Raw genomic sequence first — 17,184 nt, forward strand, 5'->3', positions numbered from 1 at the left:
CTGTCCCCAGCCTTGCCAACACTAGGGATACAGGTGTGTAACCACATCCAGTGATCCTCCTGTCCCCAGCCTTGCCAACACTAGGGACACGGGTGAGTAACCACACCCGTTTTACATGGATGCTGGGCCCCTAATTCGGGTCCTCACACTTGTGCAACAGAGCGTTATATCCCCAACCTGGTTCATCCACTGAGCCCCTCCCTAGGCAGCCAGCATCTACCGCTCATCTGAAATGACTTCAGGAGCACGCACGAACACGACATGAAGAGTTGATGGAATATTAACATTTGTTTCCAAAGAGCTAAAGCTAAGGACTGCTGTTCGTCTGAACATTCTTTGCAAAACTTTTTTAGAATAAAACCACAGATCTACCTTAAGACCCAGCTATACCATTCGTGGGCATATAACCAAAAGATGCCCACCATGCCACAGGAGCACGTGCTCCACTATGTTCACAGCAACCGTACTTGTGATAGCCGAAGCTGGGAACAACCCAGATGCACACAACGGAAGAATGGATACAGAAAATGTGGTTCTTTTACACAATGGAATACTATCCAACTATTAATATTAAGAACAAGGACATCATCAAGTTTTGCAGGCAAATGGATGGAATAGAAAATATCATCCTGAGTGAGGTAACTCAGACCCAAAAGGACATGCATGGTATGTACTCACTAATAAGTGGATATTAGCCAAAAAAGTATAGAATACCCAGGACACAATCCATGAACTCAAGAAGGTTAACAAGCCAAAGGGCCCAAGTGAGGATGCCTCAATCCCACTTGGGAGGGAGAAGAAAGCAGAGGGCAGAGAGAGGGAGGGAGGGGATTGGGTGGGAGAGGGGAGGGGGAGGGGCAGGGGAAAGGGGGAACATGATCCGGTACTTGGGGGTGGGGACCAGGAGTGAAGCCCTAAGGGCCAAACAGAATGAACGGAAATATACAACCTCCGGAGTCGGGGGGGCTGGGAGGGCCCTCCATAATGTACCAGAGACCTGGGAGGTGAGAGACTCTCAAGACTCAAAGGGAAGGACTTCGGATGAGATGCCCAACAGTGGGAAGAGGGAACTTGTAGAGTCCACCTCCAGTAGAAAGACAGGGCATTGGGTGGAGGGATGGGGTTGCCATCCTCTCTGACCCGGGGTTGTTTCTGTCTGGGAGAAGTGCGGGGACTAAATGGAGAGGAGACTAGGGGATAGGAGATCCAGTGACAGGCCCAAACTCAGGGGATGGCTCCAGGGCCTGACACTATTACTGATGCTGTGGTGTGCTTACAGACGGGAGCACAGCATGGCTGTCCTCTGGGACGCCCAACAAGAAGCTGACTGAGTCAGAAGCAGATACTTACAACCAACAAATGGTCTGAGGTTGAGGGCCTCTGTGGTCGAGGGCCTCTGTGGTCGAATCAGGGAAAGGCTGGAAGAAGCTGAGGAGGGCGGCAACCCCATAGGAAGACCAGCAGTCTCAAGGAACCTGGAACCCTGAGATCTCTCAGACACTGAGCCACCAACCAGTCAGCATACACTGGCTGGTCAGAGGCCCCCGACACAAATACAGCAGAGGACTGCCTTGTCTGGTCTCAGTGAGAGAAGATGCGCCTAGCCCTTGAGAGACTTCGAGCCTCAGGGAATGAGGCTTGGCAGGATGGGGTGGGGAGGTTGAGGGGGGCATCCTCTTGGAGATGGGGAAGGAGGAATGAGATGGAGCTGTGACAGAGCAAAACAGGAGGGGGATAGCGACTGGACTGTGAGGAAAGATTAAAGATAATAAAAAATAAAAACAAAGCCTTGTGTAGCCCAGGCTAGCCTCAAACTCATCATGTATCCAAGGATTACCTTGAGCTTCTTATCCTGTTTGCTGACCACAACCTATAGAGCACTAAGACACCAGAGCCTGGGCAGTAGGCTTCTTGCCTCCCAACCTGTTTAGAACAGACTATTCTAACATGACATGTGTCACCCACAGCAGCACAGATGGATGTAGAACTAGAAAGGGCTGACAAGGGCAGTGAAGGCAGGCCTCAGGTTCCCTCTGCAAGAGTGTTCACGGTCCACCCCGAGGCCTCACTGCGAGCAGAGCAGCACCACAGCAGCCCCTCAGCCCAGAGAATCAAAACTGAAGCCAGCGAGCGCTTCCACTGCTGCTCATCAGAGATGGCCATGGGATGGGCTCCCTGCTCTGGGTACAGAGCCCCAGGACTGTGCTAACATCCGTGCAAAGAATGGGCAAACCTGATGACTGGACAGTGCTCCACATCCTTAACCCCAGAGCTTGGGAAGCAAAGGCAGGCCGATCCGTGTCTGTGGGTCAAGAGCCAAGGCCACACAGTGAGTCCATCTCAACAAAGAAAAGAACCATCCTGGTAGCTGCTGAGCCCTGGGCTCCTTCCTCGGGCCTGCAACCTGAGAAGCCAGCTGAGCAAGGCAGGCCGTGGCACTCTTGTCAGGACCAGAGCAAGACCAACGTCCACATATGCACAAAGTAGTGGCAAGCCCAGGCTCATCTCCCTCAGCCACAGAGAGAGCACAGAGTGGCAGCTTGTGAGGTTCCTTATCCTAAATCTTCTGCACAGCCTGCTCCAGACGTGCACACTGGGCTGGCTTTACCATCAGCAACTGAAGTAGCTTCTAGGGAGTGGGGATGGACCCATTTCTTGGGAACCAGTTTCTCCTGTAAGCATCCTTCCATTGTGGGCCCCATGCTCATGCAAAGTCCTCCTCAAATCAGACACATACTCAGGATGTGAGCTACATGTGGTTGCTGAAACCAGGCCCGGGTCCTTTAGAAGAACAGCCAGTGCTCTTAACCAGGAGCCGTCTCCCCAGCCCCACAGCATAATTCTTAAGGAAGGTACGTTAAGTAAGCACTAGAGGTTGGGTAGGGTGTTAGGATCTGTCATACAAAGCTGAGTCCCAAGAAGGAAGGGCTACACCAAGCACAGGCAGTAAACTCCACAGCACAGACCAGTCATCAGGAACGCACCAGCGAGTTCATGAGGAATGGAATGCTAGTCACGGCAAGCAACATAGCTGGAGGGCACAGCCGTGTCACCAAGAGCTCACATGGGGCTACCAAGTGACCGCATAGTCTGAATCATGAAGGCTTCCTTACAAAAAACATCTGGGGACACTTTCAAAGTGTCTGTAGATTAAATAACTGCTAAACTTCATAACCCAAAGGTCAGATGAACACTCGACTCCAGTGATCTGAAAACATGAAGCACCAACTACGCAGGGGAGAGCTGCAGCCGTGTCTAGAGGGAATCTGCAGCTCTAACGCCTCCGGTGAGGAGAAATCTGAAGAGGTTAAGCCTCCAAGGGAGCTGGAAGAGTGCAACAAAGAGAACCACCACGTGCTGACTGATTGGGAAAGCAGACAGCACCTAGTGAGGCGGCTCAGCAGATAAGGTGTTCGCCTCCAAACCTGATGACTGAGCTCAATCTCCGGAAGCCACATGCTCAAAGGAGAGGACTCTCCAAAACTTCCTCAGACCTCCAAATGTGTGCCATGCTAAACACAAGTGCACATACATGTGCACGCTCCAGGCAGTGATGGTGCACGCCTTTAATCCCAGCTCTTGGGAGGCAGAGTGATCCTTTTGAGTTTGAAATCACCCTGGCCTACAGAGTGAGTTCTAGGACAGCAAGGACTACCCCCTATGCCCCCCCCCCAAAAAAAACCTGTCTCAACAGAACAAAAACATAAGTAAAAAATAAACACACGTCGGGCAGTGGTGGCGCACGCCTTTAATCCCAGCACTTGGGAGGCAGAGGCAGGTGGATTTCTGAGTTTGAGGCCAGCCTGGTCTACAGAGTGAGTTCCAGGACAGCCAGGGCTACACAGAGAAACCCTGTCTCAAAAAACCAAAAAGAAAAAAAAAAACCACACACACACACACAAGTGAATAAATAATGTTAAAAAAATTAAGTTAATACATATTCAGGGCTCAGCAGTTAAGAGCACGGGCTTCTCTTCCAGAGGACCCAGTTTCAATTCCCAGCAACCACATGGCAACTTACAACTGTAACTCCAGTTCCAGGAATCTGACACCACCACACAGACATACATGCTGGCAAAACACCAATGCACACGAAATATGAATTAAAATTTTAAAAAATACAGATATACCTCACCCTTGGTGGTGGTGCTGTCCTTATAAGTCAGGGGCAGAACAGAGGGTAGTCTTTTGTTTATCCAAAAATATATTCAAATAGGAAAAAAATCAATATACTCCACATTTGAAAACAAGACAGAAAACAGCACAGGAACCTGAGGAACCAGTTTCCACTTGGGATTTAGTGCTGAAGTGTTTAACCCCAAGGTACTCTCTTCCATCTTTCAGGGAGCTTTTGGAAGTGCTGAGAGGTGGGTTTCTTTTCTTTTCCGTGGTCACACTACGCAGCCCTAATCGGCCTGGAACTCAGTACTATGTAGACGAGGATGTATAGGAAGAGCTTGGTCGCTCAGTGACCCCAGCTGCCTGGCACCAATAGAAACAGGCTCAGCAGGAGGCCCGGCGGGTAAGAGGGCTTACTGCGCATACCCGATGACTGAGTTCCATCCTGGAACCCACAGTGGAGAGGGAGGACTGACTTCCAAACCTGCCCTCTGACCTCTCCATGTGCTGTGGCATGCACGTGGCTGCACAAGAGAAAGATGAGCTTGTGTCCAAGGACACAACGAAACCCAGCCCAGGTGTGTACTTCTCACTCAATCTAGACAAACAGCACCCGGAGGCTTTGTAAGTGTGCACACATTAGAAAGGAGGAACGACTTATCGGGGAATACGCTGGCTGTGGCAGCTGAGGAGCTGAGCCCAGTACTTGAGAAGCTACACTTCAACAAAGCAAGCTGGGCACGGCGGCCTGGGCCTGCCTTCCTAGTGCTGAGGGGGCAGAGGCAGGACAATTCCTGAGGACTGCTGGCCAGCCAGCAAGTCCCAGGTTCAAGGAAAAACCCTGTGTCAACAAATTAATAAGGGTCAAGGAAGTCAGCAGATGTCCAACCCCATTCTCCAAGGGCCCTATATACAGCAGTCACTCCCTAGTGCTGGGACCAAAGGCGTGCATCCACACCCAGCTGCTGCTGAATGTAGTTAAAGAAGTCAACACTACTGACTCCTACAAGAGCCTCCCAGGTCAGCACAGACTTCCTGAAAGCAGAGCACAGACCAAGGCTACTGCGTACCTCAGAACAACCCAAACTACTCTCGAGAGACAAGTCCTTTGAGCTGGACTGGCTACAGGCACTTCCCGTCAGTCACGGTCTGATCTGCCCTCTGCAACTCACAGGCTCCTCCCCCTGACCCTCACTGCTGCACTTGGTTCGAAATGAACCAAAAGCAAAGACCAAAAGCAGAACAGAACAAAAAGCACTTGAAAACACGCAGCAGACTGCAGCAATTCCCGAAAAACCATGGAAACTGTGCAGTCACCCTTTCCTCTGGGTCAGACAGAACCAGAACATGGCCATGTGGCCAGGTATGGGCTGGTACACCACACAGGTGCAGAGGAGGACAGCCCCACCGACCCACCCCACCAAGGCCATGGGCTCCCAGGTGTTCGAGTTCCCTTGTCAATGCAGGGAACACAGGGAAAGGAACCATAACTGAGACCATCCGCATAGCCAGCCAGCGTGTGTGCACCGTAAATATAAACACACACTCTGTGCTCCATTTTATCTCAATGCCACCAAAACAAAACACAACACAGGTCTCTCATGTCAGCCTCACCCTTCTGCTGAGGGAGCCCAAGCCCTACCCAAGCCAGACACCCGCAAGACCAAGCCAGGCACAAAACAGAGGCCGAGTGAGTCACTGCTGCATCCCAGCCCCAGAGGGCATCCAGCCCCAGAGGGCGCAGAACCAGGAGTCGGCTGCTGGCCAGGGGTTCTTTCACAGGCACTCGGTGTGCACTAATCTTCCCATCCACAGCTCGCCACCACAGAGGCCGGTGAAAAGTCAGCTGTCACGCCAACCAACTGAGCCTTAGCCTTCATGAGAGGAATCCTGCTTACTGCCTTTCTCCCCACAGCTTGCTCAGTTTGCTTTCTTATATGACACAGGACCACCTGCCCAGGACCAACACCAGCCACAGTGACTGGATTCCCACCACAGATGTGCCCACAGGACAATCTGATAGAGGCACTTCCTCAGCAGAGGTCTCCTCTTTCCAGGTGACTCTAGCTTATTCCAAGCTGACAAAAACAGCCAGCACCATGAGAAAACGCACTTCAAGTACATTCTGGTCAGCAGCATCACCTTGGAGAAACAAACCATCAAGAGGCAGACAGCCTTCACTTTCCTTCTGACATCAAACCTCAGGATCAGCTGCCTCAGCCTCCAGAGTCAGCACAGGCGAGCCATCCTCAACGTCCACCCACACCCATCCTCCGCCCAGGCAGGAAAGGAGGACTAACTGTTGGTGCTGGATGGGAGCTATAGAGCCAGAGACACCTGACACTGGGAGCAGCTTTCCTGAGAGGCAGAGCGGCTCTCACCCGCTCTCCTTTGTGTCTGCAGAAATAGCTAACGATGAATTTATAACACACAATTTATCTGAAATAATTCCATTCCCTCCACCATCTGACCCACTCTTGGACACTGCACTGTGCTGTGGTCAGCACCAGCCCAGCCTCGGGGCACACTGGACGCTCTAACCAAAAAGGTGCTATTGTATCCTGTCTCATAACATGCAGCGGTGCCTTCGATCAGCACAGCATTCAGAACAGCGGTTCTGTCCCTCAGACTGGTGAACGGAAACTCAGTAAGGAGTCCAGAGAACATGGCAGAACCCAGGCTGGCAGCTCCAGCCTCATTCCATCACACAGGAGCCTTAAGGCAAGATGCCGTGAGTTCAAGACTAGCCTGGGCCACAGAGATCCTATCTCAAAGGCCCAGAAGGATGTCAAAGGGAGGCAGGAGACGGCCTCCCATATGCAGGTGACTCCAACGGTCAGTTCTGGCTTTACCTGATGAGCACAGCGCCTGGGAGGTGGGCCAGGGATGTCAACTTTTGTCCAAGTGTCCTTCCGGATACTGTAGACGTAGAGTTCATTATACATGAAGGTCTGCAGGAAGGAAGTGGATCATCAATGCCACAGATGGCATGCCAGCAGCCAGGAGCAGCAGCAGGGAGTGTGCTCTGCAGGAAGCTTATGCACCGACCCATACCAGTGCAGACAGGCCATGTGTAAGCCCAAAAACTGTCTACAAGGACAAGACAGATGCTCCGGACTTGCCACAGGCTTAAGTCTCAATGAACTTATGAATAGATAAAAATGCCAATTGGAACATGCACTGTGCATGCCTAAGGCACCAAACCTCCGCCCCTCAGCCCAGCCCACCTTAACATGGGCCCAGAACACTAGCCTCACACACCACTATTTCTTAAAGAGCACTGCCCGTCACAGGACAGCGTGGCCGCATCAGCATCCCTTCCCCGCTCTACACTCAGAGCTCACAGAGCAAACAGTACAAGTCAGGGACTGCGTGTCAGTGTGCCGATACAGAAGAAACTCTTACAGGTCAGGGACCGAGTGTCAGGGTGCCAACTGACTCCTCAGGCCCCAGAGCCTCTGCTGCACAGGCACAGCATTCCTGTCACTCGGAACTTAGGGCAGTTTAAGTGCGTGAAAACACAGAAAGCAAGCTGGACAGTGAGATGGCTGGAGCTTGTGGCAGGTGCTGGAGGAGCCCACGCTTTCAACTGCTTTCCTTCTAGACTCCAACTTCACTAACACTTCTCCAGACAACTCTGAAGGCAGGCCTGAGAGCACACCGTCAGAGACTGAGTGCCTAGCATGGACAAAGCTCGGGATGAGCCCCAGCAGCACAAAGCAGAACAAAAGCAGCCCTGGGACAGTGTGTGGTGCACACATGGCCCAACGGAGCAAGGCTCTGCTGACTAGAAGAGGCCAGGACTCTTGCAGCAGTGAAGTCCCTGCTGCGGGTCCCTAAGGGATTCTGGTGACTAGTCACGAAAATCCGCCTCAGGCTTGACGCTTAGCATGTGGGAGCACAAGAGGGGGTGACAGGACACATTTATATCACCAACTTAAATTTACTTCAAAGGAGCCCCAAAAGGTTGGGAGAAAAGAAAAACATATACTTTACTTTTTGGCCATTGAAATATTCACCTCCAAAAAGGATTAATTCATCTTTCTCAGGATGAGCAGACAGGGAGGCATTTAACCTGCAAGACAAAAGGCACCAAGGAGCAATGTCAGAGAACATGATACCAAGCTAAGCAGACTCCCTTTCTTCCCTACACCCACCTCAGAGGACAGGGCCAAGACCCACCCTGCAGCCTCCAGCCCAACACCAAGTTCATGCTCACAGAGAGCTCTGGTACTAGGCAAGCTCCCTTAGAACTAACTGAGAAAGCACGCAGGAAGACAGCCAACATCTAACTACACATGGAACTTCCTGACCTGTCCTGGAAGGCTAGGCTTTTGTCTAGTCTTAAAGGATACACACCTTTAATCCCATTACCCAGGAGGCAGAGTCTGGCAGATCTCTAAATTCAGCCTGGTCTACAGAGAGTTCCAGGACAGCCAGGGCTACACAGAGAAACCCAGTCTTGAAACACCCCCACCCAAGATAGAGAAACAAAGTTTGCTCACTTACCGTGGGGAGGGTGGAGGACATGGTGTCTCTGTGACCTGGGTCTTTTTGGCATCCAAGGTCTGAAAATGGGCTATGAGGGCCTCCAGGTCTTCCTGAGGATACAAATATAGCTATACGTGAGACCGCCTAACCTGTCTCAGAGTCAAAGGCACACTCAGCTTTTGTCCCATTGGCTGGACTGGGATCCAATCACATCTGAGTGCTAACATGGATCTGAAAACAGAGAGATTCTGACACATTCAGGAAATACTCACCGTGACACCGGCAGCAGCTTCTCTGTAGGTGTAGATGCATGCACACCCCTCCTGCCAACCAAGGGTTTTCTATGAAGGACATTGCACCCTGGTTACTCTGCCCTCAATGGCCTCTGACAACCTGTTTGGCCTGCCTTGCTATCTACATAGCTGCGCCTGGAATTCCTCTTGCTTACTGGTTTCCAGCTCCTATTCCCATGCTAACACAGGACCTCCATGAGAACAGGCCTCGAGTCCTTTAGACCAGTGCCTGAATGATGGGGTCAGTGCTGACCTGGGGTCCACCACTCGACAGCCCCTACTTCCCAGCCATCACCATAGACCTGGACACTAAGGAAAAAGCATGCTGGACATCGCTGAGACCGAGCCTTTCCGCACCCACACAGCGCCTACTCCCCTGAGTTTACTAGGGTGTCCTAGTTTGCTTTCTATTGCTGTGATCAAAAGCAACTGGGGAGGAGAGGGTTTATCTCATCTTATAGCTTATGGTCCATTGTGAAAGGAAGTTAGCACAGGAACCCACAGGAAGGCAGGCAGGCGGTGAAGCAGACACCAAGGAGGAAAGCTGCTTACTGGTTAGTTTTCTGAAGCTTGCTCAGCTTGCTTTCTTAACAAGCCAGCGCCACCCGCCTAGGTATGGGTTAGATTCCCCAATAGCAATCAATAACTGAGATAATACCTCCCACAGATTTGCCTGGAAGGTTTTAAAATTTTTATTATTTCATGTGCGTAGGCATCTTGCTTAAATGTGTGTCTGTGGACCATGTGCGTGCCTGGTGCACAAAGGCCAGACAGCTGTGAGCTCCCAGGCGGGTGCACAGAAGCGACATATGCTCTTAACAGCTGAGCCATCTCTCCAGCGCCACACAGGCCAATCTTATGGAGGTACTTTTTAAACTGAGGTTCCCTCTTCCAAGGTTATGAGGATGGGAGCCCAGGAAGTCCTGTGCCTGGCAGACCACTGAGCTAACCTTAGTCATTATAGCTGCCTCCATAGTTTTAGGTCAGAAAGACCTAAGACAACAGCAAGCATGGCACTTAGCTGGAAGTTCAACACGGATCACCTGTAGCTCCTGGGATAACGAATGCCCTTGAGGATATGACAGTGACGGTCACAACCAACTGTTATGAAACACCACACAGTTCCAGTGACTTGTTTGGTGACTAAATTCTACTTATACCGCCTGCTGCTGGTGGCACATGACTTTAATTCCACCACTCGGGGGGCAGGAGCAGTGGGAGTTCTCTCAGTTCGAGGCCACCCTGGTCTACAGAGTGAGTTCCAGGACAGACAGAGAAACCCGGTCTCGAAAACGAACAAACAAAACCCTAAAACTACTTATGGCTCACTCCCTAAAGCTGCTGGAAGAAAATCTGCTCTCCTTTATGGGGCGGGGACTGTTACGGCTTTATTCCTGGAACGCAGACTTGGACAAGGCAGGAGACACTCAACTTCAGTTCTCCGCCACTAAACCCCACCACGCTGCTTCACTCTGCCTACAGTAAGGGAGGCAAGCGGAACCGAACAGGAAGAGGGGGCGACGGGGTAAACGAGGAGTCCCGGGGCTGCAAAGGGACCCGGGACAGAGGGAGAGGCCTGAAGGTGCTGGGCTAGGCGTCCGCCCGCCACTCAGGGACCCCGGGCACAACCCTGGCTCCCGGTCTCCCGCCCGCAGCGTCACGCCGCTCCACGCCCGTCCCTCCCGGTCCCGCTCACCTCCTCCTTCCGCGAGCGCTTGGACACCTTCTTCTCCATCTTGGCGGCCGTCTTCTCCGCGCCGCGGCCCTTCTTCTCTTTCTTTCCCTTCTTGCCCATCGCGCCGGTTGTGAAGCGGCAAGCGGAGACAACGGAAGGAAAATGAATGACGATGTTCTGCCAGGCCGGAAACGAGCGGCGCGCTAAAAGAGGGTCACTTCCTGTCCGTTTCTCTGGTGGTCCGTGGAGCAGCCGACTCCACCAGTGATTTGGTTCCTCCCGCCCGTGCATCTCAGGCCAAGTTAGTCATGTGTCCGCTCCCCGGCAGCACCAGCAAACTGGGTGACTCTAAACTAGACGCGAGCAAGAGGTCTCATTCCGCTGAGGAGTTTCCATGTACTCAGGGATTCCTGACCTGAGTTAAGGCAGCCCCTTTTCCTACACCATGTAAAATGTGCCAGGAGCTGTCAGGCTCTCCGGCAGTGCCTTTGCTCTTCAGCCGGCGTGGCTCCACTGGACCAGCATGTCTCTCCATTAGGAGACAGGAGCTGGTGATGTGTATCTACATTCCCAACGGTGCTTGATTTACGTCCTGGCAAAGACGTGATAGAAAAATATGTTCCCGGGTTTGATTCAAATGGGAGGGACCCGCGGTTTGAAAGAGCAGAGAAAATATGTGCATTGCCTAGAGGGTGTTGTCTCTGAGCTGTAATCAAGGAATGGCACAAAGTAAGGAAGGGCAAGCGAAATATTGGCAAAGGGAACACATAGACGAGGAAATAATCTTCTTTCTCTGTGGGAATGCTGCCAAAGTACAGCCTTTAAAGAAACTGCCTCGGATCAGGCCAACCACTAATCATTGAAGCTCTGAGGAGGCGTGAACTCCCAACTCAGTTCCAGATTTTTCCATAAACCTAGTTCTTAGGAAGAAAAATTACTTGTGAGGAAAACAATGCTGTTGTATAGTTTCTTTTTTTCTTTTTTTTTTTTTTTTCCTGAAGAGATACACAGAAATGCCGGGCGGTGGTGGCGCTCGATTTTAATCCCAGAACTTGGGAGGGAGAGGCAGGCAGATTTCTGAGTTCGAGGGCAGCCTGGTCTACAGAGTGAGTTCCAAGACAGCCAGGACTACACAGAGAAACCCTATCTTGAAAAACAAAACAAACAAAAACAAAAAAAAAAAAACGAGAGAGAGGAGAGAGAGAGAGAGAGAGAGAGAGAGAGAGAGAGAGAGAGAAACAACTTTTCACCCCAAATAGGATGTTAACAAATAAAAGAAATGTGCTATGTGCTCACTTTGGCAGCAGATATGCTAACATTGGAATAATACAGAGATTATTAGCATGGTCCCTGGGAAAGGATGACACTCAAATTCGTGAAGTGTTCCATATTTTTCTTATGGTTTTTTTTTTTTTGAGACAAGGGCTTTGGTTGTCCTGGAACTCACTCTCTAGAACAGGCTGGCCTCAAACTCACAGGAGACCTGCCTGCCCCTGCCCCCCGAGTCCTGGGATTAAAGGTGTATGCCACTGCCAGACTCCGTTCCTTATTTTTCAAAGCTGAAATTGAGATTGTCTTCAGAAAGCTCATCTTGCCTAGAACCTATCTGTAGTGTTGTCCGAGGTGTGCATCCCTTAACAGCCCTACCTCGCTCCCAAAGGAAAAGCCAATCAGGAAGTATTTTTACCATCTAAAAGCCGCTGTTTGTGTGTGTGGTAGTAGGGTATCTAGGCAGAGTTTCGTGAGGGGAGAGAAAATGATCAAATACACACACATATACATATACGTGTATATATACCACACACACAAACAGAAGGATAGGCTGGAATCTCCAGTGAGTGTCTGTGGTACTCCCCACCTCCTTCTGCAAGAGAATACGAAAAGTCCCAATTCTGTAAGAGCCCATTAATGGTCTCTACTGTTCACAATATATAACAGTGTTCCTTCTTCAGGCCTGTGAAAGGGAGAGGATATTCTCTGTGGAAGATTTAGAAAGATCTGGAAGTTACAGGGATTAATGCTTTTATTATCTGAAAGACTCTCTAAGCTAAACCAGGAAGCTCTTGATACAGGTCACAGTGACTCACTGCAGGTTAAAATTTTCACTACTAGGAAAGAAAGACACAAAATAAAACAGCTTTAATTTGTTTTTTCTTTTCCTTTTTTTTGTTTTTGTTTTTTTTTTTAACGACAGGTTTTTCTGTGTAACTCTGGCTGTTCCGGAACCCTCTCTGTAGACTAGGCTGATCTTGAACTCAGATATCCAGTGACCTCTGCCTCCTGAGTGCTGAGACGAAAGACATGAACCACCACTGCCCAGCCAAAACAGCTCTGATATCAAGATGGAGGCAGGAATATCATGCTTAGAGGACAGAGTTCTACAAAAGGAAAAAGAGAAAAGGAAATGGAGGAACCAAATAAAGGCTCTCCTGATCTCCAAGACTGCTTGCAGGAATGGTAAAGGGGAGAAAATAATTACCTGAGCAGAGATAGATAGTGACACAAACTGACACCTTCTACAGTGTAGCAACAAGCTGCACCCTGCCCATTGCTCAGGTGAACCACTGTTTCCTAACACGCTTTAACCTAAAGCATCCCTAATCCTCCTCACTGGTCTGCAAATATTAGGTAACCTCTGAGCACCACCCCACTTCACAAAGCACACCGCATCAGTCAACATTATATGTATATCTACATTTCCTCTTCAGGCCTGTGAAACGGAGACTGAGATTTAGAAAGATCTGGAAGTTGCAGGGATTAATCCTTTCATTATCTGAAAGAATCTCGAGGCTAAATTGGAAAAGCTCTTGACGGTACATGTCACAGTGATTCACGGGAGGTTGAAATGTTCATTACCAGGAAAGAAATGGAACAGAACAGATAGCGTGAGGTCAGAATCCTAAAATAGTGAAAAGATTAAGTACCGAGTTCTATTTTAGTAAAATTCACATCTTTGAAATTTTAATAGATTGTCTTCAAGGTAACGCGTCACTTTCAGACTCCCTCTTATGTTCGTGGCAGGGCGCCCTCTGCTGTCTTCAACTCGAAGTTCGGAGGAGAAAGAAAAGTCCACTAACAACAAAGGACTTGAAGAGGATGCTGACTCCTAACCACCTTCACCACAAATAACCAATGTGATTGGAAGGGCTGAATCACTTCATTTAACATTAACTGGAAGTTCTGCAGCGCGAGGCATCATTTCAGGCCAAGGGCGGCACACCAGAGAGCAGGCTTTCTTCTATCCAGACAGACGAACATATGAAGACATCCGCCAAAGGAGTCAAGTGTAATGTAGGAATGAGAAAGGGGTGGGTGGGGATAGGGAGATGGCTCGGCAGTTAAGAGCACTGGGTCAGTGCCCCAGCACCGACGTGGTGATCCACAACCATCTGTAACTCCCGTTCAAAGGATCTAGCGCCCTCTCCTGGTTTCCTCGGGCACTGCACCTGCAGCCCGTGGTGCATAGACAAGGACATACATATAAAACAGGAATAAATCTTTTAAAAAAGAAAAAGCAGCTGGATGATGGTAGTTCATGTCTTTAATACCAGTACTCAAGAGGCAGAGGCAGGCGGATCTCTTGGTTCAAGGCCAGCTACAGAGTGAGTTCCAGGACAGTCAGAGAGAGAGAGAGAGAGAGGGCTGAAATGCAGAAGTAAACCTACATAACAGATGTTATGTCTCACTTCCTAATTGTTTAGGGAGGGTGTAAATCCAGTTGTGCATTGCAATGAAAGCTAAATTCTTCCACTTTAGAGCCTTATTTAATGAGCTACTATCTGGAGATCCTTATGTTATCCCAGGGCCTAGTGCATGCTAGGCAGGCGCTAGCCACAGGCTCTACCACTGGCCTGCATCCCAGCCTCTCCCTTTGTCTTTTTGTTACTTATGTCTAGTTTCTGCTTCTGTAGTTGGAGAACACACTGTTGCTTCTGGTCCCTTCCAATGTGTCAGTGATTTAGAGGATGTTCAGTGTGCCCCTGGGGTGGCTGATTCAGCCACTGTCTTCTGCAGGTGTCGTGTGTGGTTGATTAACTGATTGATTGGAAGCTCATTGTTTACATCTTCTATGCCCGTAGTTCTCAACCTTCCTAATGCTGTGACTGTTTAATACAGTTCCTGTTGTGGTGACCCCCAACCATACAATTATTTTTGTCCCCTGTGAAAGGGTCATGCACCCCCCCAAGGGATCTGAACCCACAAATTGAGAACCATTGCTCTATGGCCTTATATATTGTTGTTGAATTATTCTACTTGAGTCAAACCCAGAGACGGGAAATATAGTTTCCTACCATAGGAAAGATTTATCCATTTATTCTTTGTAAACAATAAGAATATGCTTAAAGTGTGCACATGTGGCTAAGCTGGAACAGACAGCTGCTAGGAAACAGAAGGGACACACGCTTGCCCTGGCCTCTGGGAGGACACACCAGCTCAGGCTGGAGAATGGAGGAGAATAAGCAGAGAGTTCATGAGCAAGGCAGTTCCAAACTGGAAATCTGTGTGCAAGTGAGTGCACATGTGTGCAAGTGAGTGCATATATATATATATATGTATATATGTACATATATATATGCATGTATGTGCAAGTGAGTGCATGTGTGTGTGTGCAAGTGAGTGCATGTGTGTGCATATGAGTACATGTGTGTGCAGGTGAGTGCATGTGTGTACAGATGTGTCCAAGTGAGTGCATATTTGTGTATGTGTGTGCAAGTGAGTACACATGTGTGCAAGTGAGTGCATATATGTGAGTGCAAGTGAGTGCATGTGCGTGAGTGCATGTGTGTGCATGAGTGCATGTGTGTGCATGTGTGTGTGAGTGCAGTTCTGAAGGAGGCCAAAGGGGACACTAGATCTGTAGGAGCTAGGATTACAGGCAGTTGTGAGCCGCCAGAGGACAGAAAACAGAGCTCAGATCTCTGCATGGACAGTATTTCTTAACCTCAGAGCTATCTCTCCAACCCCAGGTAAGCCATCCTATAAAAAAGATTTATTTATGTATCTATTTATGTATTTATGTATTTATTTATTTATTTAATGTATATGAATACACTGTAGCTGTCTTCAGACACACCAGAAGAGAGCATTAGATCCCATTACAGATGACTGTGAGCCACCATGTGGTTGCTGGGAATTGAACTCAGATCCCCTGGAAGAGCAGTCAGTGCTCTTAACTGCTGAGCCATCTCTCCAGTGCCAGTAAGTCATCTTTTATTAATAAACATTTTTAAGCTTCTTGCCATAGAGTTGCATGCGGTTTCCTTCTAAATAAAAGAATAAGATAACAAATAAAAGAGTAGAATTAAATATGCATCGGCCTATGTGTCTGTTACGAGGCCACCACCACATCTGCAAAAACACTTCTACCCCAAGAAAAGTCCCTGTGCTCTGCTCTAGTCGTCCCCTCTGCATCTCTGTCTCGGGGCACTCACCACACGGGGGCGCTCACGGGCAGTGATTACTTACCATTTTTCAGGACGTTAGAAATGGAGTCATAAAGAGAATGTCTTTGGGGAGGACATTTACGGGACTCTGGCTTCTTTCACTGAACCTGATTGTTTTGAGAGTTACAAGTTTACCTGTGAGTGTTACTGACGGTCTCAATAGTCTATTCTCTCCTCCTCTCTCTTTCTCTCCCTCTCCTCCCCCTCCCCTTCTCCTTCCTTCCCTCTGCCAGCCCCTTCTTGTGATAGGAATCAAACTCAGGGCCTCCTGGATGCTAGACAAGCCCTCTACCACTGCATCGCCATCGAGCCTTGTAAGTTCTCTGTGTGCAAACAGACCGTCCCTATTTATATTACATGTGCCGCTTGTGTGTTTGAGCTGCGAGCTGCTTCCAACTTGAAGGTGTATTACTAACATTTCTGCTTTGAACAATCTGGAATCTGGGCATGACTCTTTTTTTTTTTTTTTTGGTTTTTCTAGACAGGGTTTCTCTGTGTAGCCCTGGCTGTCTTGGAACTCACTCTGTACACTCTGTTCGAGGCTGGCCTCGAACTCAGAAATCCGACTGCCTTTGCCTCCCAAGTGCTGGGATTAAAGGTGTGCACCACCACTGCCTGGCCTCTGGGCATGACTCTCATAGACATGTGCTTTTGTTTCTCTTGGGTAGGTGCTTAGGAGCAGAGTGGCTAGGTCATAGCTAGGTGTGTGTGTGTGTGTGTTTGTGTGTGTGTGTTCACGTAATCTTTTAACTGCTCAACCATTTTTCCAATGTGACCAATAGATATTCTTCACTGAAGAAATAAGCCAATTTGAGCTGAATTCAATGTTAAAAAGGCAGGTTTATTTGGGAATGGGCTCCTGGGTGAGTTCACCAGCCTCAGGGAATGAGAACAGAAAGGGCAGACCTATGGAAGGGAGGTTTTTGATAGACTGTAAGCAAGGCAAAATGACCTGTCTGCTACATGCTGGGCTTGTTGGGGGAGCTACTGGGGGAAGGCTTGAGTGGCTGGTGACTTCAAGTGAGGAGGGTTGGGACAGCTGTCAGGAGTGAGGGACTGGGCCATTTGTCCCCCTTCCTGTTCAGAGGCTTTCTGAGTGGGCAGGGTTGGAGAGAGAGAGAGAGAGAGAGAGAGAGAGAGAGAGAGAGAGAGAGAGAGAGAG

The 17,184-nt window shown here is 49.4% G+C and overlaps 1 protein-coding gene and 1 non-coding gene across 4 annotated transcripts in view; one reads left to right on the forward strand and one right to left on the reverse strand.

Moving 5' to 3' along the window:
- Window positions 1-10,778, reverse strand: part of Klhdc4 (kelch domain containing 4) — a 31,551-nt gene extending 20,773 nt beyond the window's left edge. The window contains exons 1-4 of one of the 3 annotated variants that reach the window (XM_028753004.1): window positions 10,600-10,778; window positions 8,629-8,720; window positions 8,116-8,194; window positions 6,972-7,070 (exon numbers count right to left, since the gene is read on the reverse strand). In XM_028753004.1, the coding sequence (XP_028608837.1) occupies window positions 6,972-7,070; window positions 8,116-8,194; window positions 8,629-8,720; window positions 10,600-10,698 (369 nt within the window). In that variant the 5' untranslated portion in view covers window positions 10,699-10,778. Of the gene's footprint in view, window positions 1-6,971; window positions 7,071-8,115; window positions 8,195-8,628; window positions 8,721-10,599 lie in introns of those variants that run through there. The other 2 variants (XM_028753010.1, XM_028753018.1) reach the window with 2 other exon arrangements.
- A 1,088-nt stretch (window positions 10,779-11,866) lies between these two features.
- Window positions 11,867-11,973, forward strand: LOC114609514. Its single transcript, XR_003709542.1, has one exon. It is a non-coding gene; the product is annotated as a U6 spliceosomal RNA (small nuclear RNA).
- The last annotated feature ends 5,211 nt before the right edge of the window (window positions 11,974-17,184 follow it).

Source organism: Grammomys surdaster, unplaced genomic scaffold (genome assembly GCF_004785775.1).
Source record: "Grammomys surdaster isolate TR1022 unplaced genomic scaffold, NIH_TR_1.0 128, whole genome shotgun sequence".
In the NCBI taxonomy this organism is placed as follows: Eukaryota; Metazoa; Chordata; class Mammalia; order Rodentia; family Muridae; genus Grammomys; species Grammomys surdaster.